At 38.7% G+C, this 26,520-nt stretch overlaps 2 protein-coding genes across 3 annotated transcripts in view; both read left to right on the top strand.

Annotated features, from left to right (window-relative positions):
* Window positions 1-1,154: 1,154 nt before the first annotated feature.
* On the top strand, window positions 1,155-13,625 carry gucy1a1 (guanylate cyclase 1 soluble subunit alpha 1). The gene is made up of 8 exons (XM_084100451.1): window positions 1,155-2,045; window positions 2,248-2,306; window positions 2,732-2,820; window positions 2,905-3,620; window positions 5,362-5,847; window positions 6,874-7,017; window positions 7,722-7,876; window positions 12,354-13,625. The coding sequence occupies exons 1-8, from the start codon at window positions 1,812-1,814 to the stop codon at window positions 12,523-12,525; spliced, it is 2,055 nt and encodes a 684-aa protein (XP_083956577.1). The 5' UTR covers window positions 1,155-1,811; the 3' UTR covers window positions 12,526-13,625.
* Window positions 13,626-15,274: 1,649 nt separating this feature from the next.
* gucy1b1 (guanylate cyclase 1 soluble subunit beta 1) overlaps window positions 15,275-26,520 on the top strand; it is a 71,192-nt gene continuing 59,946 nt past the window's right edge. For both annotated transcript variants that reach the window (XM_084095441.1, XM_084095442.1), the window contains exons 1-8: window positions 15,275-15,414; window positions 15,886-15,959; window positions 16,841-16,941; window positions 17,210-17,328; window positions 18,100-18,297; window positions 24,877-25,107; window positions 25,221-25,337; window positions 25,663-25,796. In XM_084095441.1, the coding sequence (XP_083951567.1) occupies window positions 15,412-15,414; window positions 15,886-15,959; window positions 16,841-16,941; window positions 17,210-17,328; window positions 18,100-18,297; window positions 24,877-25,107; window positions 25,221-25,337; window positions 25,663-25,796 (977 nt within the window). In that variant the 5' untranslated portion in view covers window positions 15,275-15,411. The remainder of the gene's footprint in view (window positions 15,415-15,885; window positions 15,960-16,840; window positions 16,942-17,209; window positions 17,329-18,099; window positions 18,298-24,876; window positions 25,108-25,220; window positions 25,338-25,662; window positions 25,797-26,520) is intronic.

Raw genomic sequence — 26,520 nt, 5'->3', positions numbered from 1 at the left:
ACATTATAAACTCACCAAAAATATGTCATATTGTAATAATTGCAATAGCTTTTAAAACATTAAAAATCTAAATACAGTCTTAAATTACCTGCGAAATGCAACAGATTTAAATATACATGCAATTAATATTATTATTATTATTAAACAAGGCATTGGTATTCCTTTACAGTACATTTAAACAATCTAAATCCAGTCTTAACCTGCCTACAAAATCCATCACATTACTAAGTAGTAGTAGAGTAAAGGTGCAAAACATTGTAACACTGTGTTATGTGCCCCTAGAACTATGCTATTCTATAACGTTAGTGATATAATTCACATGAACTTTTATGAATTCTATTGAGAAACCATGAGAAAGAGGTGAATAAAGACTGAGTCAATGTTCAGAAATTATTAATTATTATTATGTTTTGAACTATGCTGTAGCTGTGTTTTACATTGTGTCAATCTCAAAAACGAGTTTATTTTTAATTATTAAAAAAATCCATTATTTTATATGAAAATGTTAATAATTGTATTTTATTTTATTTTGTCTTGTATTTGATCAGATAACAGATTTAAGCTGTCATGTTACAATGTGCCCCACACATGTTACAATGCACCCCACCATGTTGTCACATTTCACTTCCATTATTTTGGGGTAAATAAAGAAAAAAAGTGTACACTGTATTCATGAAACAAAACCACATAATTGTAAAAGACATGTGTGAAGTTTATGTGGGGAAAAAATAAAAACTTAATAAGGATTTACACAAACTGAGAAAATCAAAAAGTGTTGTCCCACTCTCCCCCTATGCAATAGTGTGCAATATTTGCCCTCATTTTAGACTAAAATAGAAAAATATATGATTTTTTTTTTTTGTTTGTGGTTAAAGACCTATTTGTTTGTTATGAAATCAAATATGTTGTTTCTCCAAATAATTAGGTTCATTCAACTGGAATCTAGCATGATCTCTTGAACTCCATGCTCCTCATTAGTCTGACAAGTCCTGGCTGTCTGTTAAGGAAAGGGACCCATGAAAGAATGCAATGCCTTGAGACACTTACATAACATCTATTTGCGACTGTAATGAGTAACATGGCAATTTATGTTGGCGAGAAACTGGGCAGACATCTGGGTGGGCCAAAGCGGAGCATGTGTCCAAATTGTTCGTTTCTGAGATGATGCATGACACAGATCCAAGTGCGAGATGTTGAGAGCGTTTCCTATTGGAAACGTTTCAGTTGGAATCCGAATTAAATCAAACGTGATGTTGCATAATAATCCAACGGATAGGGTTAAACTATACAGTATGTGACATTTAAATATTTGCTAGACGTCGCTAAAAGCATATCAAATGAGCTGAGGATCGAGCAAACACTCGGTGCAGAACGGCAGTCCTCTAAAATAACCAGCCAATCCATCGGATGATGCGCATGGTACATAGCATCTCCAGGAGAATATCACGCATCTCCAGACGGGTATTATACATCTTTTAGGAGCTCTGTCTGCCAGTACATCCATTGGCTAGCTGGAGGTTTCCACTAGTGCTTGTGATTGGCCATGCTTAATGATCATTGGCTCATCATTTGCCCCTGTAATTTACTATGAATATTGTATGCAGGCGGAATAGCTGCTGATAAGTTTGAAATAGCTTGGTACTGGAGAAGACGTGTGCGTGCGGGCAAAATATATTTCCTTGCTGGGCTGAGATTTTTCCATCACCTAGGATGCTTCTATCCTGTATTCGGATGGGCATGAATGGTCTCAGTCGGATATTCACAATGTAGATATTTTTGCGGGATGTTTGGTGAGGACTATTTTGCAAATAATGTTTTGCGCTAAACTGAAGGATCTTAAGATTTCGGGTGAATGCCCCTTTTCTATGGCCGTGGGAAATGAGGAACCTGCGGACTTTGAGGAAAGCAATGCGGTGAATGTTGTGCCAGTATCCAGAGAGGTGCAGGGCAATATCGCAAACATTCTGCCAAAACGCAAAATAAGCCGGAGCAAAGTTAATCTGCATTCACTGGGCGAGAGCATCCGAAAGCTGGTGTGCCCGGAGGTAAATTCATGTTTAATTCACGATGATATTTTGCAGCAGATTCTTATACGTTGGATTGGAAAATCTGTTTAATTTCTCCTTTTTTCTTGCAAAGCGCGCAAAGAGAAATGTGCAAGGCAGACAAACGACAGTTAATAATTACAATATCAAATGCACACACGATAAGCTATATGCTATATAAAATGTTATTTTTTTCTTTTAGTTCGAGAAATTGCGAAATGCATTGTTCAGAGTTATGAAACAGCAGATAGACATGAGTTGGTAAGATGTTTTTTCCCTTTCATTATAATATGTTGCCTTACATCTGTTAATGTTGACCATGAATTATAAAATTGTCCTTGTATCATTCTATTTTTAATTTTGACAATTTGTCGACCATTTACTGTTGTAGAGATTGTTTGAATATTGTTTTCATTCTTATGACAAAGTATTTCATTATTGTTTTCCACATTGTTTTATGTTTATATTCCATACAATATTTTAAATGATATGGTCTATAATGTTGTCAATGTGAATTATTATATAACATTATATTATATTATATTATATTATATTATATTATATTATATTATATTATATTATATTTTATTAGTTCAGCCTAAAGTTCAAAAGTGCTCTGATGTTGTTCTCCTTGTTTCATTCTACATATTCATTTATTGACTATATGTTTTAATATGTGTCCAAAGCCCTGTAGCATGCAGTTCTGATGGATCTCAGACACTGGACAATGCTGAACAATTATCCGATGTCATGAGAAACTACTCACTTAAAACAGGTAAGAAGAGGCATTAAAATGTTTATATATTCATTAATATTAATTACATTTTTAATGAATTGTATTTTTTACATTAAATCCAAGGTATCCCCATGGATGCACTAAAGATCTCTCTGGGTCTGGAGGTGTTTCGGGACTGTTATGAGGAGGATGGTCATATTCTCAGAGTGGTAGGGGGAGCTCTCCATGATTTTCTCAACAGCTTTAATGTTCTCTTAAAGCAAAGCACACTCCCCACCCCTGAGGTACAGCGTTACATCCACCAAGCGTCCATCCTCTGCCTGGACAAAGATCCAGGACTCCTGACAGTCTATTACTTCAACCCCCTCCCCACCACTGAGCTCTTCTTCTCAGGTATCATCCAGGCGGCAGCGTGTTTGCTCTACTGCACACGGGTGGAGGTCAGAATGGATGTTGGGCGTAAAGACAGTGGTGCTCTACAGGCCAGTCATCAGCCCCATCTGCTGTACTCGGTGGTAGTGAGAGATGGCAGGAGCCTCACACCAAGCCCCATGAGAACACACTCGTCTGGAGACATCCCTCTCTCGCTGCTCTACTCTACTTTTCCCTTCCACATTCTCCTGGATCAGGAAATGGTCCTGATGCAGATTGGAGATGGTTTGAGAAGGAGGCTTGGGCGATACAGAGATGGTCAAAGGAGACCTGTTTTCAATGAGCACTTTGCCATTGTGTCACCCGAGATACGAGCCAGCTTCCAGGATATTTTGACCATGCTTAACACCCAGTTCATGCTACGGTTGAAACATCATGGAGCAAGCTCTGCTGACAGCCCTGGAAAGGTATTTTTTTGTTATGCTGATGCTAACAATGGGCCACCAGTTATGTGTGAAATTGCTTACCTGGGACTTTCTAAAATGTCAAGCTTATTGCTTAGCTAAGACAAGCTAAACAGAGTGTGGAAAAACATCTATGTTTGCAACTTTGAATGCAATGTATGCAAGTTTGCATTCACAATGTGAACCTCTGAAGGTCTGTGTGTCATTGTATCTCATCGACATGCATCAAAGAATAAGAAGAATCAATGCTTTGGGTTTCATGTTGATTAAACAATTAAAAAGCACAACATGATTTAACTAATCAGTGCAAAGTAATTAGTAGGATTTTTACTCATAGGTTTATCGTGCTGATCTGAAATTAGTTTTTATGAGGTGGTTGAGGGGAAATTTATATTGGCAAATCTCAGTTTCTTAGGTTGCAGATGATCAGTAGCCTATAAGGGCAATGCAATAAAGTCCTGTACCACGATGAAATGAACATGGCGCCAAATGTCAAGACGTGGAAGGCCCCTCAAAGGCACAATTAATGAGATCTACCTGATCACATGAAAGGAATTGCACAGCAACCTCATATCTAGATTAATTTAAGAAACAAACCGTACACGCAATATACATTGATGGTACAGAGGCATTATAAGGAATTTTTGCATCCATGTTTCATATAATGTTTAATCTAATGTGCTTTCCTTTATTAGTTACATTTATCTATATCAAGCAGAATTCATTTCAGCTTTACCCCTCTGTAATTTTTTTGGAAAAATAGAGGAAGATATTATTATTTTATTAAAAAATACTGCACTGAATGGCACATTAATTGTATTTACACAGACTAAATATCAGTTAATATTATGCTTTGGGTCTTTTCAAAAACTCAAATTCATATACAGTAGTAGCCGAAAGTGATGTCCGACCTTGGAAAATGTATATCTTCACCCTTTATTTAAATATTATTCAAATAAAACCTGTAGCTGTAGTTTGCCTTTTTTGCCAAATCATTTTATCAGATAAATACCTTAACCAAGTTTTGTGCTTTGTTTTTCCTTCATATCTAAAATATTTTGATAGTTTAATTGAACTTCTAGGGTCATAAAAAAACTGATATCCAACATAATTTTTAGACACTACTGTAAGTTAGATCTTTTGGGTATAAAATACAAAAATGGAATATTTCCAGTGTACACTATAAGATTCTACTGACATAAGATAAATCGACATCAGTCAGCAAATAAATTATTTCCCTAAACAAAACTATGAACTTAGGTAGGTGGTAGGGTCAGGATGACGTTAAGGAGCTTACTTCAAAACAATGTGTAAACTAAGTGCAAATCAAATCCCTTTGAGCAAGATAAATTATATTATATTCAACCCGTTCTCAAGAGAAAATTGCAAACATTTTGCAAATTGGTGGTGAATTCGTATGAATTATTGCAATTTGTTTTGTCCAAAAATATATATATTTTTTTAGAAAAAGTAAAAGTCCATTGATAACCACACATCTAAACCTAACCTAACCCTTTAAGCAGATTGTATGAAATCGTATGAATGAGATCGTACAAATTCATACAAATTCGCAAATGCATAAATAGTGCGCATGAAGAATAACCATGAAAGTGCCTTGATTAAATTATGTATTATAAAATATTTATTAACATAATATATTTAGCCTATATACATTGGTCACATTTATAGCAAACTTGTCCAAACCTCTGAATTAATTCCCATCCTCCCAACCCTCTCATTTTAGCATATGGACCTGAAGGGGCAGATGATCTTCATGTCAGAAATGAGTGCTCTCCTCTTCCTCGGTTCTCCGTGTGTGGATAAGCTGGAGGAATTGACAGGCCGGGGCCTCTACCTCTCTGACATTCCCATCCACAATGCACTACGAGATGTTGTTCTGGTTGGGGAGCAGACCAAGGCCCAAGATGGACTAAAAAAACGACTGGGCAAAGCCAAAGCTGCCCTGGAACAGGCACACCAGGCCCTGGAAGAAGAAAAGAGGCGAACGGTAGAGCTGCTCTTCACGATATTCCCAGGGAACGTCGCCCAGCGTTTGTGGCAGGGACTTCCTGTGCAGGCGAAAAAGTTTGATCATGTCACCATGCTGTTCTCAGATATTGTGGGCTTCACTGCAACCTGTTCACGTTGTACGCCCATGCAGGTGGTAAACATGCTCAGTGAGCTCTACACTAGGTTTGATCACCACTGCGGTGAGCTGGATGTTTATAAGGTGAGTGATATTGTACTTTGGTCCGAACAAATAAATAACACTATGTAGAACATTTCACTGCTACTCACTACTGATAAGTGTTGAATTTTTCATGGATGAATTGTCCTTTGGTTCTATGTTTTTGGCATAGTGTATTAAAACCATTTTTTTTGGTCTTTTAGCTTTAAAGTAGCAAAAAAGGGGCTGTTTTTTTTTATTATTTGGAGATTGCAAAATATGTTTATCTAGGGGCCCTTGGGATTTTGAGACAATCATTCACCCGAAATCTTTTTCATTTTTCATAATTTTTGACATGCAGGCTCATAAAGTGCTGGGAGGTTGGCTAATGTAATCTGTAGCAGAATTTCCCATACACATGCAGCAGAGATGAATTTCTTGTAAAAGACAGTGGAGGAAAAGTTTAGCTTAGTGTCTGGCTTTGCTTACATTCTTACAGACAGCTATATCCTAAAATAGATTCCCCTCTTGTCTTCTCCCAACATATCTCAGCTGGTTCATGATGTGTGTCTCAAACATCTCCATACTGAATGTGCAATAACAGGGAATTAATGTCTCTCAAGCTGTCGAAATTGTACCATTTTTTTAACGTAAAGTTAGTTTGTTATAGCTGGCTTCAAAATAGCTTACTTTCAACACTGAAACTTCTGCTTTCACGTTGTAAGAAACTGCTGATTTTTTATTTATTTTTTGGTCAAAATTACATCAAATAGTCAGTTAACCTAATCCGGTGCATGGTTGGGAATACAAGGGGTGATCTATACAAGGGGCTATATATATATATATATATATATATGATCTAATAATAATTATGCAATAATATAATATAATTTATTAATCATAATTAAATTGTTGTCTAAATTCACAACGGTTATGTTAATTGGTTTTAACTTATGCATGAATGTCACAAGAGAGGCAATTCAGAATATTACGGCAGCCATGAACCTTGAATATACTCAGAGGTGTGTTATGAAATATTTAGCACTCTGCTCTCATAACCTTTCATATGTCCTCATTTGTGCGTTCAAGGTGGAAACCATCGGCGATGCGTACTGTGTAGCTGGAGGATTACACAAAGAGTGTCCGACCCATGCTGTCCAGATTGCTCTCATGGCTCTGAAGATGATGGAATTGTCGGATGAGGTCACGACTCCCATGGGGGAGATCATCAAGGTAAGTGTTTCATCACGTTTTTCCAAATTATGTGTACAGTTATAGCATGAATAATATGTAATGAGTCAAATGTTCCATATACTTATTATTGTTGTTTATTCTTTTATTAATTTATTTAAATTTCTCTAATTTGTCATGCAAACCTTTACTAGACTGCTGATATTAAACAAAATAATGCAACTGTTTCAACAATGTTGTTCGATGGTAGAATAACATCGATGCGTGACTCATTTACACAGAATGCTTGTACATTTTTGTGCAAACACCCTCACACTACAATGAAAATATTTTTTGAAAGGTCACATTTAATGTATCCTATTTTAGGATCAAAAATAGGTATGTTCATATTATTCATAACAGTGCAATTGTCACCCAGAATAATTGATCAGAATTGGAATTAGAATATGAATACTGCTGCTTTAGACACAAAAATATGATCATTTTTATCTTAACAAATGATCTTGGGGAAAAGTAATATTTATGTTTGGTTTGAAGATTGGGTTGAATCTTCTGTATTTTCATCGTTTTAACATGAAATGTATTGGCAAACAATAGAGATCAGGAGATGTCAGGAGGCTCAGAAATAGTAATATTATACATAGTTTGAAATAAAGAATTTAAAAAAAGAATATTTGAGAAGAAAGATGTGAAGCAAAACTATTTTTTAATTTTTTAATAAAGTGCTTGCTTTGTTTTATTCTCAGATGCGTATCGGGATCCACTCTGGCTCGGTTTTGGCAGGAGTGGTTGGTGTTAAAATGCCCCGCTACTGCCTTTTTGGCAATAATGTCACATTAGCCAACAAGTTTGAGTCCTGTAGCCTGCCAAGAAATATTAACGTCAGTCCCACCACATACAGGTATAAACAGAGACAACTGTCCTGCTTTTTTATTCTGTATACATCACATATTGGCAGGTCTGTTTGACTAAATGTTTTTTGTATTATTATATTTGAATCAGCATGTTTCTAATTCTCTTGTAGTTTTGAGATATAAACAAATATTTAATCTTTAAGTGAGAGTAAAATGATTTGTACACATAAATGAGCTCAACAGCTAGTTCCCCTTCGTCAGCTCACTATGACATACGTAAGAAGTGATTCTGACGAATGGGCATCTCGCTCGAGAGCCTATCTACTTCGAGTGTAACTAAACGAGCCAATGCACATTGGCATGCGATAATTGCACCAGCTGTTGTGCATCGCGGCGTAAGCATATAATGAGCGACAGGTGCATCGCATCTTTGTCTTTCGCTTCGGAGCCAGGCGGTGAATGCTGTTCCTGCTCTGCAATCTTATCTGAGAGTGTTTTAACTTCAAAAGACGAGTCTGCTTCTTCAGGAGAATGCCTCTTCAAGCTGGTGTTGGTGTTACAGCACAGACAGCGCTGGCCGCAATCTCACAGAGAGCAAAACAGCTGTTTTCACAGCTCAGAATGTTGTGCCTCCAATGAGAATGTGAGTGCTCACATCAGGCTTGCACTATCATCCTGTTTGTGTAGCCGTGGTCATCCCTGGGTGCTTCAGCACCAGAGAGAGCAGTTTCCTGAAATAACATACACTGTTCAACACTGCGACTTTTTCAAAACGTCATTCAAACCGTGTTTCTGGATGCGGTCGTTTCCTATCCTCATATGACGGCCACGATCACACACTGCCTGGGCTTAAGCGTGTTGAGACTGCGTTCATGGGTGGTTCATGTTCTCTCATGAGAGCATGACCACGTCGGCACGTTGTTCGTCTCCCCTTTCTCGTAAAGGCTTCTCGTCGAGCTGCCGGCTGACAGCGCGGGTTGTCACGGCAACTCAGCGCGCGTTGTTTGGCGCTCTAGATGCGCAGCCGAGACTCAAGTGCCTCAAATGAGGTGGAGTCCCCTTGCCTATTCCCCGATCTAGTTTCTCTTCTTGTGGCCACCAGAAAAGGACTACTTTGGCTAATAGCATTGGTGATCTGAAGATTACAGTGAGCGTTCCCTGACGAGACCACCTCCTCAGGCCCCACATTCCTCTAGCGTTCGTGGGTGGTTTATGCTCTCTAATGAGAGCATGACCACGTCGGCACATTGTTCATCTTGCCTTTCTCATGAGGGCTTGAGCGCTCAGTGTGCCGTGTGCCATCGAGTTTGACAGCTTTCGGATGGGATTACTGATGCTTCTCATGAGGGACCAAGCATTTCATTTGGGACTCCAGGGGAAGATTAGATGTCGATCGCTGCATCGGAGAGAGGGCTGTTACGCTCTAGAAATGAAGATGATGCTGAGTTCCCACTGTAATGGTGTGTGTGCTCATGCTGAATCAGATTCACACTTTCCCGGGTCACACTTTCCCCACCTACTCTGGGGGTGCAGTGCAACGTGAAATTGCCTTGTCCCGCTCCCGGGCCTGCCTGGATGTGTGTGTAAATCTTTGGCAGTATGGAAGCATTTTGGCGCCAATATGGCAAGCCAATCATGCCAAAATCTGCAGAAAAAGTTTTTCCTCTCTCACTACCCTTGGTGGTGGGGCGGATTTGCTAATTGCAGACTGCCTCTTCCCTGCATGTGATGGCCACCCTACAAGTCTGTGGAAGGCCAAAACACGCAATGCACGAGGATAGTTCTGAGGTTGTTCCGTGGTTGTTCCGTGGTTTAAGCCACAGCGCTGGCCCTCGGTTAGACGATGTCCACGCTGGTGGTCCAGAAGTGCCCCAGGGCTAAACCTTGCAGAGGAGCTTGCCCCGATGTGCTCGAAAACCAGTCAGTATCTGGTGTGACCACCATTTGCCTCACGCAGTGCAACACATCTCCTTCGCATAGAGTTGATCAGGTTGTTGATTGTGGCCTGTGGAATGTTGGTCCACTCCTCTTCAATGGCTGTGCACCGTTGGACAGCGGTCCCACTGAAACTTTTTCAGAGGCTCCTGGGGCATATGGCATCTACAGCCACAGTAATGCCGCTCGGATTGCTTCATATGAGACCGCTTCAGCACTGGCTTCACGGCCGAGTCCCGAGATGGGTGTGGCAGGGCAGCATGTACCGGGTGCACGTCACCCCGCACTGTCGCAAACTCTCAGCCCGTGGTCGGACCCTTCATTTCTACGGGCAGGTACGTACAACGGGCATGCAGTTTCAGGTCTGTGGACGGACATGTGGTCTGTGGTCTGTGGACATCTTCTTGCCTCAACTGCATTGGCAAATCAATTGCCTTGAGTTGCTCACAGTACGCTGTGCGTTGGGCCGCATGCCAGGGATGTGAGGGCCCCATGCTCAAAGGGCCGCTACATGGCAAGCACGTACTTGTCCATACGGACGCTGCGTACATCAACCGTCAAGGTGGTCTACGTTCCCGCCGCATGTCGCAACTCGCCCGCCATCTCCTCCTATGGAGTCAGAAGCATCTGAGGTCGCTTCTTGCCATTCACATCCCTGGCATGCTCAATCGTGCAGCCGACGAGCTCTCATGACAGCTTACGTTTCCAGGAGAGTGACGTCTCCATCCCCAGGTGGTCCAGCTGATATGGGACTTCTTCGGAGCCGCTCAGATAGATCTGTTTGCCTCTCCGTACTCGACCCATTGCGAGTTGCTTTATTCCCTGACTGAGGGGACCCTCGGCATGGATGCACTGGCGCACAGCTGGCCCCGGGGCCTACGCAAGTTTGCGTTCTCCCAGTGAGCCTTCTCGCACAAACACTGTGCAAAGTCAGGGAGGACGAGGAGCAAGTCTTGTTATTTGCGCCATATTGGCCCAACTGGACCTGGTTCCCAGAACTTATGCTCCTCGCAACAGCCCCTCCTTGGCCTATTCCTCTGAGGAAGGACCTGCTTTCTCTGAGACGGGGCACTCAATGGCACCTGCGTCCAGATCTCAGGAAACTCCATGTCTGGTCCCTGGATGGGACGCGGAGGTTCTAGGTGACCTACCCCAGGCGGTGGTAGACACCATCACTTCTGCTAGAGCCCCCTTAACGAGGTGCCTCTATGCACTGAAGTGGAACCTGTTCGTTGAATGGTGTTCTTCCCCCGAGGATGTCTGATCAGAGTCGTGCTTTCTTTCCTGTAAGATGGGTTGGGGCAAAGGCGGTCTCCCTCCACCCTCAAAGTGTATGTTGCTGCTATCGCTGCACATCACGATGCAGTTGAAGGTAAGTCGTTGGGAAAGCATGACCATATCGTCAGGTTCCTGAGGGGAGTGATGAAACTGAACCCCCCCCCGGGCTCAGTGCACTGCAGAGACCTCCATTCGCACCACTGAAGTCAGCTGAGTTAAAGGTCCTGTCACTAAAGACAGTGCTCCTGACTGCTCTGGCTTCCATCAAGAGGTTAGGGGACCTACAAGCATTTTCAGCCGACGAATCGTGCCTAGAATTCGGGCCGGTTGTCCTGAGACCCCGGCCTGGATACGTGCCCATGGTTCCTACCACTCCCTTCAGGGACCAGGTAGTGAACCTGCAAGTGCTGCCTTCAGAGGAGGCAGACCCAGGCAGCCCTAGACCCAGCTCCTCTGTGGACGAGCCCGTGCCTTTCCCTCAACAGAGCCCGCTCTGTCATCTCTGCTGGTGTTCTTTCCCCCTTATAACTAGGCTGGAACCACCCCAGAGACTGCCATATGTTGTACTACCCTGCTTGACTAGTCCATATGTGTAACCGTCACAGTGCCTCCCTCCGAGGTAGGATGTGGCTCCCGTAGCGTTCCCTTCCCCAAGGGCACGCTTTCCCAGCGTTATCCAATAAGTCACACTGATTGGGTCTTGCGGAACAGCAGTGACTGACCTTCTCTGCTTAGAGCTCCTATTTTCTGCCCAACACTGCAGTCACGGAGACGTACGTCCCCTTGCCACAGTTGCTGAGCTTCCGCTGTACGGCCGAGTCACAAGTCCGGCCCCTTAGCGGAAAACAAGGATGTGATGCACCTGACGCTCATTATATGCTTGTGCCGCGATGCACAACATCTGGTGCAATTATCGCATGCCAATGTGAATTGGCTCGTTTAGTTACACTCGAAGTAGATAGGCTCTCGAGCGAGATCCCCATTCGTCAGAATCACTTCTGACGTACGTCTCCGTTCCCTCCTCGGGGAACGAGGGTTACCATATGTAACCAAGACGTTATTTATTGTACAATGAAGTGTCAGCAACTATATTAGTTTTACATAAACGAAGACCAGGAACATTCCATCAAATGGATCTGTGTTTTTTTGTGTTTAAGAAAGAATAACAAGATTATCCTTATTAAATCATTTCTGGCTGAGCCCAAACATGTATAAGTATTTTTGTCATATTTCACTCTGTTACAGCTGATTTTTACTTTGTATACCTGCAAGTGGGCTTTAGGACAATTTTTTACTTCTCTCTCATTTCAGATTGTTAAAAGATTGTCCAGAGTTCATTCTCATCCCCCGGAGAAGAGAGGATCTTCCGCCCAACTTCCCCACTGACATCCCTGGAGTTTGTTACTTTCTCCAGGCTCGTGATCAAAAGATAAGTGCTGCTTCCAGAGGCTGTGCTGCAGAGGAAACTCAGCCCAGTGGATGAAAACACAAAATCTCTCAGACAACGAATGCTGGAAACAATGGAAACAGTGGTTACAGTGGAAACAGTAAAACTGCCTGTCACTCTGTGTATTGTTTTAGTTGAGCCAGAGGTAGTTTATCATCCAACTGTTGAATGTTGCCAAAAAACTATCAAATAACACTCATTAGAAGGGTTTCATTGAGCACTGTGTTTTTCTTCACAGTGGCGTTAAAGGGTTAGTTCACCCAAAAATTAAAATTCTGTCAGTAATTACTCACCCTCATGTTGTTCCAACCCCGTAAGACTTTCGTTCATCTTCGGAACACAAAGTAAGATATTTTTGATGAAATCTGAGAGCTGGCTCACTCCTTCATAGGCTGCTAGGTAATCAATATCTGCCATCCCAGAAAAGTGAGTAAAGGCATTGTTAAAATAGTCCAAGTGACTACAGTGGCTCAACCTTAAGTTTATCAAGCAACGAGAATAATTTTTGTGTGAAAAAACCCCCTAAAATAATGACTATATTCAACTATTCATTTTCTTCTGAGTGGGCCTCTGAGTGAGTTCACATAGTGTAACAGCGCAGCACTTCTGGGTTGTACGTCAGAACATAGGCTCACTATTGGCCAGCATCACACGCATCACACACATGACGTACAACCCAGAAGCGCTGTTCCGAAGATGAACGAAGGTCTAACGGGGTTGGAACAACATGAGGGTGAGTAATTACTGACAGAATTTAAATTTTTGGATGAACTAACCCTTTAAGTATGAGTCCTGTGATTTTGATCGGCTTGGCTGTTTTAATAAAGTAATTAGTTTATTTTGACTTCCTAACTATACCAAAAATTTAAAAAGCAAAGAATGTCATCCACATTTGTATCTATAATGAATGTTTTCTTTAAACGCTATAGAGTCAGGAGAGTGAATCATTTATAGTTTAAGGACAACAAGTATCATTTCAATAATCTGAATAGAGCACGTCATTGTAGTACACAGTAAAGGGGAAGAAAAGCACACAGTAAAGCATCACCTCAGCAGAGCCCATCCACAATCATTCTTGAACTAAACGTTGTGACATTTCTTTTGTATTGTTATAGATCTGTAATAAACATGCTTTATTGAAAGTTTGGTTTGCTGTTGATGTTTCAATGCCACCTGCTCTTTCCATGAAACGAGTGAAAGAGAGACCACATAAAAGATAACACTGTTGCATTATCCTAAATTCTGCGGCCTCTTAAAGGACAAATCCAGTGAAAAATGAACCTAGGGGTAATTAACACATGGTTACCGAGTCGATCGTTCCCTGCGATGCGTTTTCATGAAAATCGAATGTATAGAGTTTTATCTTTAAAAACAGATTAGCTCATAACACTAGTATATGGGGCACAGAGTAAGTAAAAGTAAATCGCTAGTTAATACCACTAACAAGGCTCAAAATAGCCTCACACTAACACGGTAGCATAATGAGGGTCCCTACATGCAAACCGAAGCATTGAGAACTTTGTAAGTGTACAGACAGTTTAATAAGAAGATACATTATAAAGACAGTACATTACGCGTTTACAGACAGGCGTCATCTTGGAAAACAGACTAATCGAGTCACGAACGCCGTGCTAAGTGAGCTGGTCGATAGGAATTACGCATAGTGAAATCTAACGTAGCACGGCGTTCGTGACTCGACTAGTCGAGACTGTTTTCCAAGATGACGCCTGTCTGTAAACGCGTAATGTACTGTCTTTATAATGTATCTTCTTATTAAACTGTCTTATTAAACATTCGATTTTCATGAAAACGCATCGCAGGGAACGATCGACTCGGTAACCATGTGTTAATTACCCCTAGGTTCATTTTTCACTGGATTTGTCCTTTAACATTGTCTTAACATTTTTGGACAGAACATGGGTCATGTGGGGTATTTCCTAAAATCCATGCTTTATAAAAAGTAATGTGGTGGTAGGCCTATATCAGGTATATGCAGGGGTAATCCTGTCTGTGGCTACCATTTCACACAATCATATAATTTTTTTTATTTTTTTTATTTTTTTAATTTTGCTTCTCTACATTCATCACTACATATTACAACCGATTAAACTGTTGAAATATAACATAACATTTATAAGAATTATAATTGCAGCATTTTATATACTGGAATGCACCAAGGTTAGCTTCAGTAAATGTCTCAGAACAGGCCTACAAAACCCAAAATTGACACATTCAGGTTCAAATGATTTGCATTTGCTAGCACTTAATTAGAGAAAATTAGAGAAATTGTATATCTTGCCATTTTATATGATGACTATCGACCAGATTGTAAAAATTGTAACTATAAAACTATACAAAATTATAAAAGCTCTTTCTTAATTTGATTAAAAAAAAAGTATTTCGATTAATAATAATCTTACGATCTTTCTAAGTAACTACAATGATATCTCCTTTGCATTGCACTTGCACTTGGTCGATGAATATTAATAAGGTCATTCTGGAGTTGCTTGGTAACCTACCCGGAGCGTACAAGACGTGACCTAATTAATATTTATTTGCCAGGTCTTCAACCATAGTAAGAATCGTTGATTCGCCAGTTTATTAGCGCCCTCCTACTAACGTCTATCTCGCAGCCAATCAGGTAGGTCTTCTGGACAAACGTCATGTTGCGTAATCAATATTCATAAGACAATCCTTCAACGTATTATAATTCCTGAATCCGGGACCTAGCGAAATGCAAATAGCGAGAGCCAGCTGTGTGTACTCTTTGCATCCCCGCGCTCCCGTTGGCTACATCCTCTGTCAATAACAATGAGCTCGTTTCAGGAATGGTGGTTTCAACCGTAACAGCTGTACGGTTTGTCAGTTCTAGTGTTTAGTGATTTAATCTATCAGAAAAAGGATTGGCGAATTAATCGAAACATGGTATGTAGCAATATGAATGCGTTTGTACTTGTGTTGTATTTATTTTCTTGCCATTATTCACGTAGCCTAAATATTTGCTCTGTCGTTTACATTATCATCGGCTGTGTAAAAGCGATGGAAATAAGGCATTACTCAAATATGTAATTCTGTATTATAGGTGAATAATTATTGTATTACCTCACTGTGTGGTAAAATGTAACCTATGCAGGAAACCACAGCTCATGTTTTGATTTACGCACAAAAAGCACTACAGCATATTTAAATAGATGGCTGAATTGGTAAACAATAAGAAAGCAAATAATGCATTCTTCTGCTATGTATATATATATATATATATATATATATATATATATATGGCAGAAGAATGCATTAATTGCATATGCATTATTATGTGTATAGTCACCGATAAAGACATTTTATATTTGTATATTTGTATTTGTATTTCACATTTGTATATCTCTCTTTTGGCAGTACGGTTTTGTGAACCACGCACTGGAACTTCTGGTGCTGAGAAATTATGGTCCAGATGTGTGGGAGGACATCAAGTGAGTTAAAATGTATTTCTATATTACATCAATGCGACAATGACACTGGCAATTATTATTTATTTTTTTTAATCTAAAGCTACTGAAATAAAATAACATTTCAACAATTGCTTTGATTAACAATAAACAATTTTATTCTCAGCACTTTTTCCTCAATACCTAAATAGGGGAAAAAGTAGTTGCATTTCCAAATAAATGTTTTATATCAATAGCTCAGGATGTTGTGATAGCCCAACCTTTACTACCAGATGCACTTTTTCATTAATTCAGACTCAGAGCATGAGAAGTCACGCATACCATGTCGTGGGGTGAGGTCACATGCGTACAACTTTTTCCTCTTGCACAAATAGTTCAGCTTTATTTGAACTTACTCCAGCTCTTTGACATGACTTTTAAGAGCAGTCTTGTCAAGTCACAGCTGTGCTTAATGTAAACATATGTTTTAGAGTCTGTTTAGGCTCAAGTCGTGAGCTTGAGTCTCACTCAATGTTCTGGCAACATTAAAGGATTCACTTTCAAATAAAAATTTCCTGATAATTTACTCACCCCCATGTCATCCAAGATGTCCATGTCTTTCTTTCTTCAGTCGAAAAGAAATTAAGGTTTCTGAGGAAAACATTCCAGGATTTTTCTCCATATAATAGACTTCAATTTCAATCAACGGTTTGAAGGTCCAAATGTCAGTCTCAATGCAGCTTCAAATGCTCGACACGATCCCAGTCGAGAAATAAGGGTCTTATCTGAATAAATGCCCGTCTCGTACCATCTCTGAGATGCATTACGTAATCACGTTTTTTGTTAATTTGATAATGTAATAGTAATTGCATATAGTAAAAGTTCTTAATCTTTCATATTATCTTTTTTTCCCCCTTTTTTTTCAGGAGAGAGGCCCAGGTTGATGTAGAAGGACAGTTTCTGGTCAGAATTATCTATGAAGATGCCAAAACATATGACCTTGTGGCTGCTGCAAGCAAAGTACTGAGTAAGTTTTTTTTTTTTTTTTTTTTTTTGGAAGGATAGAGATAATCATTTGCTAAAAACTTAAATCAATTAATTAAATATATCATTTTTTAAGTGTTATTTAAACAGATGTGATTCATTCTATCAGTTCACAGGTTGATGCAGAACAACATCATGATTAACTGGTGTTATACAATGATATGTAGAAATGAATGTAAAAATCTACTTGATGTTTTTGATGATAATTTTTCTTTTCCTTGTTGATTTAAATATGATTTCTTCTCCACTAGAAATAGATGCTGGAGGCATCTTGCAAATGTTTGGGAAAATGTTCTTTGAGTTCTGTCAGGAATCTGGCTATGACACCATTCTCCGAGTGTTGGGCTCTAATGTCCGTGAATTCTTACAAGTAAGAGCCTACTGTTTTTATCACCCAAAATCAGTAGCAGCAATGTCAAGGAAGTGATGCAAGCAGCACTGTCTGTTTTCTATTTCACGCATTGCATGTACTGTACTTTTTGTGAGGGTGATTTTTAGAATAGTTAAAAATAATAATAGACTGGGTCAGTTTTGTTAAATTGAACAATGGAAATGGTATGTTTTGTGTTAGAATTGACAATAACATCATCAGCGATACATTTGAAATAATCCTTAATGTCCTTTCACTAGCAATTTGTGAAGTAATAATATGAATTACAGATCGTGTTTTTCAAAGAATGTAATTTATTTGGTTTATTTTGTGAGAAATTCTATGCTAAGGCTGTGTCCATAGTAAATGCCAAAATTAAAAATGAGAGAAAAGTTTGACATCACCGTAGCTAATGGTTTTAGTGAGTTTCTTAAAAAACAGACACTCATTTTCAGCAGCTTAGCTGTTTTTCAGCAGCTTAATTGAAAAAAAAAAAGTTTTATTTAATATTTAAATATTAATTTAAACTCATTACTGCAGTTTATCATATAGTGTGAATTTCTCATTAGTTGTAAATTTGTGTTTGAGTGTGATGCCGCCAGCCTAATTGAGATTCTCATACTTTTTAAATGACTAGATTGATTTCACTACTTTAAATATTGAGTCGCATGTAACTTAGTACACACCTTTTCCTTGCATTCACTTATTCCAGCTAAGCAAAAATCTGCTCTTTGCATCTCCACATTAAGATCGTCTTGTTCTCTCCTTCAGAATCTGGACGCATTGCATGACCATTTGGGCACCATCTACCCCGGCATGCGCGCGCCATCCTTCCGCTGCACGGATGCAGAGAAAGGGAACAACCTTATTCTACACTATTACTCTGAGAGAGAAGGACTTCAGGACATCGTCATAGGCATCATCAAGACGGTTGCACAGCAGATTCATGGAACTGAGATTGAGATGAAGGTCTGCTTGTTCTGTGCCTGTCCATTGATTATCCTCCCGTATAGATTTTGCTTTGTTCCTTGAATTGTCTTTAGCCTGGCAGATTCAGATTGGTTGCAAAGATGGTCCTGTGGTCAGTTCTTATACCCTAATCAAAAGACAGGTCTGATTATACATTAATAGATAGATAGATAGATAGATAGATATAAATAATAAATAGTATTCATATTTCAAAATATTACTGTTTTTAATGCATGTTGTTAAAATGAATGCATCCTTGGTGAGCATAGGATACTTTAAAAAACAATAATCTTAAAAATATTAATTTATATATATAATGACATATATATATATATATATATATATATATATATATATATATATATATATATAAACACAATGGTATTTTACATAAACATTAAGGTAATTGCAAAAATCTGCAATGATCAAAACTTTACAGGAAGTAGACTAGAAGTAGATTTAGTCTCATTCTCACAGAGCTCATCGATACATAACATTATGATGAACTCTCTGCGGTTTATCCTTTGTCACCGTGCTTCACTCTCTGCTTTATTTTCAAATAAATCCCCCTTAACCAATAAAAGCTAATCATCCCCCAGATGGCAGACTGCTCTTTCCGTCCTTCTCTCTCCATCTGGGCTTAGTGTGAAATGAGGGAGTCCAATCGCCAGACCCTCGAAATGCAACACCTGACTTGTTGAAAAAAAATGTTAGCCATTGTTGTCATGGTGACGGCAGGGCAAAGAGACAGCAACTTGACGTCAGTGAAATGGGCTCAACTTCAAGCTGAGAGAGAAAAAAACAACAGCTTCTCTGTATTCAGCCCAAGCTGATATGATGTCTACAGTTAAAAAAAAAAAAAAGCTTTTAGGGCCATTTTCAGTGATATTTCTAGTTCTACTTTTGGGGCCATTTTCAGTGATATTTCTAAAGAGAAAACAGTGAGACACTGCAATGAGTGTCTTCATTACGTAAAAAAAAATCCAAAAGTTATTTCTGTATTTGACTCATACTCAATGCACTAAACATTCTCCTTTATTAAACACTCAGACACACTTGAAGCTGTAACTTTCTTTTTGCTTAGTCTAAACGCTATGCAAGGACTGAAGACAGGAATGAGTTCACTGACCCTGGGCTCTTAGCACTGAAGATGATATTGTTTGGAATCACAAGGGACCATTAGACTCTGTCTTTTTTGTTCTTAAAAGGAATATTCTAAATTCAATACAAATGAATCTCAATCAACAACATTTGTGGCATAATGCTGATTACCACAAAAATTATTTGGACTAATCCTTAATTTTCTTTAAAAAGGTAAATCAAGGTTACATTGAAGGCATTATAATGGTGCTAATTTTTGAAGGATTTAAAAGCAAATATAATGTAATGCAATTTAATATGAAGCTTATTTTATAAAGGCTGTATTCATTTATTGAATACTTTTTAAATACTTTTGAAAAAGTGAATATTTAGTAACACCTTACAATAAGGTCTCATTAGTTAACATTAGTTAATGCATTAGCTAACATGAACGAATAATGAGCAATATATCTTGAAAGCATTTATTAAACTTTCTTGATTTTAGTTAGTAAAAATCAAATTGTTCGTTGTTTGTTCCTGTTCCTGGTCACAATGCATTAACTAATGTTAACAAACACAACTTTGGATTTTTAAAATGTACTAGTAAATGTTAAAATTACCATTGACTAAGATCATTGTTAGTTTGTGTTAACTAAAGTAGTTAACTAATGTTAACTTATGTTAACATTCCTTGAAAAGGACTTTGGTTCCCTTTCGAGGGAACTCCATGCTGTGTCTGATTGATGATGCTATGGGGAACGCCTCTGTGTGATTGCGTCTTAAGCACGTGTGCAACTATTCCAGTTCTAATTGACTCAACGTCACCCCACGTGACGGTGTACCACGGAAGCTAAACTTACCCGTAACAAAGCAGCGTTAGCTTCTGTGTCTTCAGCAATCTCTCTGTGTAACATTGTCTGTCTTATTTGGTGTTTGTTTGTCCCGTAAGGCCTCAGAAACATTAATAATAATGGCAGATGTGCTGTTTAGATTCTGTGTGCCTCCCTGCCCTTGCTATATCACCGGTGGGGACACACACAATCTGTGTGTTAGCTGCTTGGGTGCGGAGCTTTCAGTGAGCTCTTGAGGGGGCTCACTATGCTCATTGTGATTGGCTGCCGCTGATAACGCCCAACTACCGCCTGGCCCTCTTTGAGGAGAGTGGCCAGGTCTGCACCCCTCGTGGTTCAAGTCCTGTATGCAGAGGCGGGGCAGCGGCTCAGTCGATGGGGCTTGAAAATGGAGCTAGCAGAAGAGCTTGAGACAGGCCTGTCCCTTTCTCAGTTCTCACCCGCTACCTTAACCTAAGGTAGGCTACCTTATACGCTGAGTTTCGGTTCATTTATGAGACGAGCTCCAGTTCACCCGCCGGCGCCTCCGTGTCGTGATTATCTATTGTCTGCTATATTTACTTATTATTTATTAAATCCAGGCAATTGGTTGATGAAACATTGATTAAAATTAAGATACAATTAATACAAAACGAAATTCACTTTAAAGAAAGGCTTTGTGCTTTCTGTTTGAGGTTTCTGTGAAAGTTTTAAAGCAGTATTTTAGTGCCGCTTTCAGAGCCGTCACGTCCGTAATGGAGAACTGTCACGTCCTTAACACTGTTTTTTCCTCATACATGCGAACACAAAAAATAAAATAAAATTAATATTTTTCTGTGGAGAGCCAACCCTTCTTCATCCGGTGAGTAAATCAAATTGAAAATTGAAACTTAAGTAGTACAGAACACACAGAATTTTGTCCATCCCTCTTTGCTTTCCCAGAGTCACTATCTATTTTACTAGTGTACAAGTAACCTTCATTCCCTTGATAAACATCAACAACAGTGGCAATACTTCAAACTAAAACATACATTACCAAATATCTCAGGTAATGAACCCCCCCACCCCGAATTCATTCATCCAAGATGCACACAAAATTGCAAAATCACTTATTTTACAGTTATTATACATTATGTTCTCACAATTTTTAATAGACAATTTGAGCACTTGTGTAGCACTTTTGTTAATAAAGCGGAACATGCTTATAGGCCCATGCAGATAATCTCAAAAAGGTAAAACATCAGCTATTAATCAACTTTGCCGATATATCAGCCCAGTGTTTTATTATCATTGATATACTATTATAGTTTGTTTTTGTTACTATTATATTTTGAATTATGTTTTATTTTTATATTCTATGTTTTCATTTTAATTTTATTTAAAGCTTTAATAATTTAGTGTTTTTGTAATTTTTATTCGTTTTTTAATTGTCTATAGTTTTTTTTATTATTAAGTTTTATTTTTATTTTATTTAGTGTCAGTTATTTTAATTCTTCAACCTAAACTAAATGAAAATGAAAAATGTTGCCTTGGCCACAAGCTGTAATAAAAGGTGAGTAGTATTAGGCTACTTTTGGTTTGCGCAGTGTAATTAACAAAATTACTAAAAAATATTTTGCCACCTAAAAGTTAAAGATTTTTTGTGTCACGTCCGTAACGCATGCGTATTTCCCTCATATTAAATATAAAACACATGTGTAGACTGATATTTTTCTAATGTCCGGACTCCTTTATTAAGGGAGTATGGATATATAAACAGACGTTTCAATATATTGGTAATTAAATGCATTTTCTGAGAATTTATATTTCAAGTTTTGACTGCAAATGTCACGTCCATAATGCTGGAATTGCCCAATTTAAAAAAAATTATCCTCAACTAGTTTTGTGGTGTAGGTCTACATATTCTATAATGTTAACTTCAAATAATACTAATAGTAATTTAAAGATGTGGTAGCATTGGATCTGGACGGGAAGGATAACTCTGGGAGTTGGAAGGGGTGTGTCGTGATTCTGCCTTCTCACACCGCGACACAGGTTTGTGGATCTGAGTGTTGCGATTTCGGTTTTAAATCGCATATCGTTACAGCCCTACTCAGCATCTGCCCAAATTCGTTGTGGCAGTGGGGGGCTCGCCCCCTCTGAAAAGGGTTCTAAAGGGAATGTGTTAGGTTGTTTCCTGCCGGTCATCCGCTTCAGGGTATCAAGCTTATTTTTGTCTCAATGGGTCCTGCAAGCTATAGAAAACGGGTACAGAATTCAGTTTCGTTCTCGTCCTCCGCAATACAACAGGGTTCTATTTACAGTAGTAGGCCCAGAGCAGGCTCAGGTGCTGGAACAGGATTAGGTTACACTTTATTTTAATGTCTCCCTGTTACAGTGTAATTATACATTTAAGTACTGAGTAATAGTAATTAACTACACATTGCATGTAATTATGCCTAATTTATAGTTATTACTATAGTAAATACAAGCAAGATGTGTAACAAGGACACATTAAAATAAAAATGTTACTCAGGATTGTTCAGTCTCTCTTGGCGAAGAAGGCCGTAGAGCACATTCCTCCTCCCGAGAGGGACTCCGGGTTTTACAGCCAGTACTTCATAGTTCCAATGAAGGATAAGGGGTTGCGTCCCAATTTAGATCTGCATCAGTTGAACCATACTCTGAGGACGTACAGGTTTAAGATGCTTATGATTCAGCTCATCATGATTCAAATTAGGTCCGAAGACTGGTTTGTCCCGATTGATCTAAAGGACACATTCCATCCTTCCCCAACACAGAAATTTCATCAAATTCCATCTTCCGGAAAGGGGGCAGGGAGCAGCAGGTAATTTGCATTTAAAGGTACACCCAAATAGGGGCAAATTGGACATGCTATAATAAATGATCTGTGGGACATCAGCGACTTGTATTAAGTCTAGTAAAAAGGGGCATAATAGGTCCCCTTTAAAGTGGAGAGTATTCACTTGATGGTGCAGAGAACACCAGTTGGACCCAGTTAACTGCCCAGTGACTTCAGTGCTGAAGTTCCTTCTGGAACGTTTTTCAGTCGGTCTATCCCCCTCCACGCTTGAGGTTTACATGGTGGCCATAGCTGCCTTCCACGCACCATTAGGCGAAGGGCTTTTGGGGAGACACCACTTAGTAACTGTTTTCCTTTATGGCACTTTGAGGTTAAGGCCTGCTGTTCATGCAAAAGTTTCAGCCTGGGATTTGGTCGTGGTTCTAGAAGAGTTGTCCCCTGCTCTCTTCGAAACCCTGAACTCTGTGTCGAAAAAGATGACTGTCTCCTGTCTTTCAGGAATTTCCCTTCAAGAGTTGTGTGATGTGGCAGGCTGGTCTCTTCCACACACATTGGCCACATTTTTTAGCGTGAATATGGACTCTAAACCAGGGTCTTAAGTGCTTTCATCCTAAGTTGTACTCTGATTGACTCACACTAGGACATGCATTTGTCGATTTTAAAACAAAACGTCTCAGGTTATCCATGGTTTCCTGAGAAGGGAACGAGATGTTACAGTGCATCACCTTGCCATACTTCTTGCATGCCTTGCTTCAGCCATTCATAAGTTATGAATACGCTGTTTTGTTCCAGGTATCCTATATAGCTTCAACGGTATACGATGTCACACATCACAGGGTTGCAGCTGTTGCGCCAGTCAGAACTGGAATAGTTGCACATGTGCTTTAGGCGCATTTACGCCGAGGCATTCCCCATAGCAACATCAATCAGTCGCAGCATGGAGTTCCCTCGAAAGGGAACCATGGTTACAGTCATAACCAGAGACGTTTTGTATTAAAATTGAAAATTGAAACTTAAGTAGTACAGAACACACAGAATTTTGTCCATCCCTCTTTGATTTCCCAGAGTCACTATCTATTTTACTAGTGTACAAGTAACCTTCATTCCCTTGATAAACATCAACAACAGTGGCAATACTTCAAACTAAAACATACATTACCAAATATCTCAGGTAATGAACCCCCCCACCCCGAATTCATTCATCCAAGATGCACACAAAATTGCAAAATCACTTATTTTACAGTTATTATACATTATGTTCTCACAATTTTTAATAGACAATTTGAGCACTTGTGTAGCACTTTTGTTAATAAAGCGGAACATGCTTATAGGCCCATGCAGATAATCTCAAAAAGGTAAAACATCAGCTATTAATCAACTTTGCCGATATATCAGCCCAGTGTTTTATTATACTATTATAGTTTGTTTTTGTTACTATTATATTTTGAATTATGTTTTATTTTTATATTCTATGTTTTCATTTTAATTTTATTTAAAGCTTTAATAATTTAGTGTTTTTGTAATTTTTATTCGTTTTTTAATTGTCTATAGTTTTTTTTATTATTAAGTTTTTGTTTTATTTTATTTAGTGTCAGTTATTTTAATTCTTCAACCTAAACTAAATGAAAATGAAAAATGTTGCCTTGGCCACAAGCTGTAATAAAAGGTTTTTTTTTTTTTTTTTTTTTCAATTCATTTAACGTTTATTTTATTTCAAGTAATGATTTTTATAACTATAATAACTATAATAACCCTGTATCAGTCCATACAAGCATTTCCTTTCTTTTACCTTCATACCATGTTTAATGTTTGGAAATGTATTCTCCAAATGAGACTCTAAATCTGTTATTTGTGGGGGTGTACCAGGTTATTCAGCAGAAGAGTGAAGAATGCGATCACATTAAGTTCTTGATTGAGGAGAAGGACTCAGAGGAAGAGGCATTTTATGAAGACTTGGATGGTTTTGAGGAGAATGGGACTCAAGAGACACGGATTAGTCCATACACCTTCTGCAAGGCTTTCCCATTCCACTTGATGTTTGACAAGGATCTCATGCTTTCACAGTGTGGAAATGCCATCTTTAGAGTTCTGCCACAGGTCCGTCTGCTCAAAAAATATAGTTTATTTTATGAATATAAAAGAGAGAGATTTAGAAAGTATATATAAAGTGTGATGGAGTAACATGTTAAGTTATGTGTGTCATCTTCCAGCTGCAGCCTGGCGTCTGTAACCTGTCCTCAGTGTTCTCTCTGGTGCGGCCGCACATAGACTTTAGTTTCCATGGCATCCTGTCCCACATCAACACTGTCTTTGTGCTGCGGAGTAAGGTCTGTCTGCCACAAAACATTACATATAAAAAAACATTACATATAGTCTGATATAAAAACCACCAACAATCATTCACAAAAATGTGGTTAATATTTTCTGACACAAGTGTGTTTATCAGTTCTATAGTACTATAGAACCGATAATCACACGTGTCAGAAAATATTAACCACATTTTTGTACATTACATTGTAATCCTTGTATTTTTATGTGAGTGTGTGACATACGCACTCATATACAAATACAAGGATTACAATGCATGTTGTAAGAAATATGAAAATTTAAATTGTTAAATACAAATTTAGGTTTGTTAATGGTTTCATGTAGGAAGGCCTGCTGAACGTAGAGACTGCTGAGAGTGAAGATGAACTCACAGGAACAGAGATCAGCTGTCTCAGACTGAAGGGCCAGATGATTTCACTTCCTGAGACTGAGAACATCCTTTTCCTGTGCTCACCAAGGTAGATGGAAAAGACTAAAGTATTACCAATAAAACACATGGTTTTGGTAGCTTAAACCAGTGGTTTTCAACTGGTTTGACCATGGGATCCCATTTCCCCATGGTCATTAAGCTGTGTCCCAATTTTTGTTGGAATTTTACCTAACTCCTAATATATATATATATATATATATTATTTTACAGAAATGGTTGACATACACACAATTATCGTCCCACTTTACTTAACATGCACATAAATTGTAAGAATATGATTAAAGGGGTCATGAACTGAATTGTTTTGTTATTTCATAATGTTTCCTGGGGTGCACTTATAATGTTGTTATGATTTTTACTTCAAATATTGTCATAATTTAGAAATAAAAGGCATTTTCATAACCTGATTTTAGTCTCTGATTTGAAAGCTCTGTTTGAAGGGGCGTGTCTGCTGAGAGACTTCAGTGTAAACACCCACTGCTGTGATTGGCTAACAGCTTTGCATATGAAATAGCTAGTATTACATGTGGAACTCTCTCAAAAACTTTTAGCCCGTTTTTACAATTACAGCTCTCAATGTTAACTATTCATGAAAAGTGATAATAGCATTACAATTAGATCTATGGCATTATATTTAGATTGTGGCATTAAGGGTTGCAGTAATGAGCATAGCCGATTGATCACAGACATCTATGCAGCGATCTCGTCATTGCAACTCGATTTCTGCACACTAACGCATGCTTTCATCATAA

Source organism: Abramis brama, assembly GCF_963993115.1.
Source record: "Abramis brama genome assembly, chromosome: 2".
NCBI classification, from domain to species: Eukaryota; Metazoa; Chordata; class Actinopteri; order Cypriniformes; family Leuciscidae; genus Abramis; species Abramis brama.
This window is presented reverse-complemented; position numbering and strand designations above follow the sequence as displayed.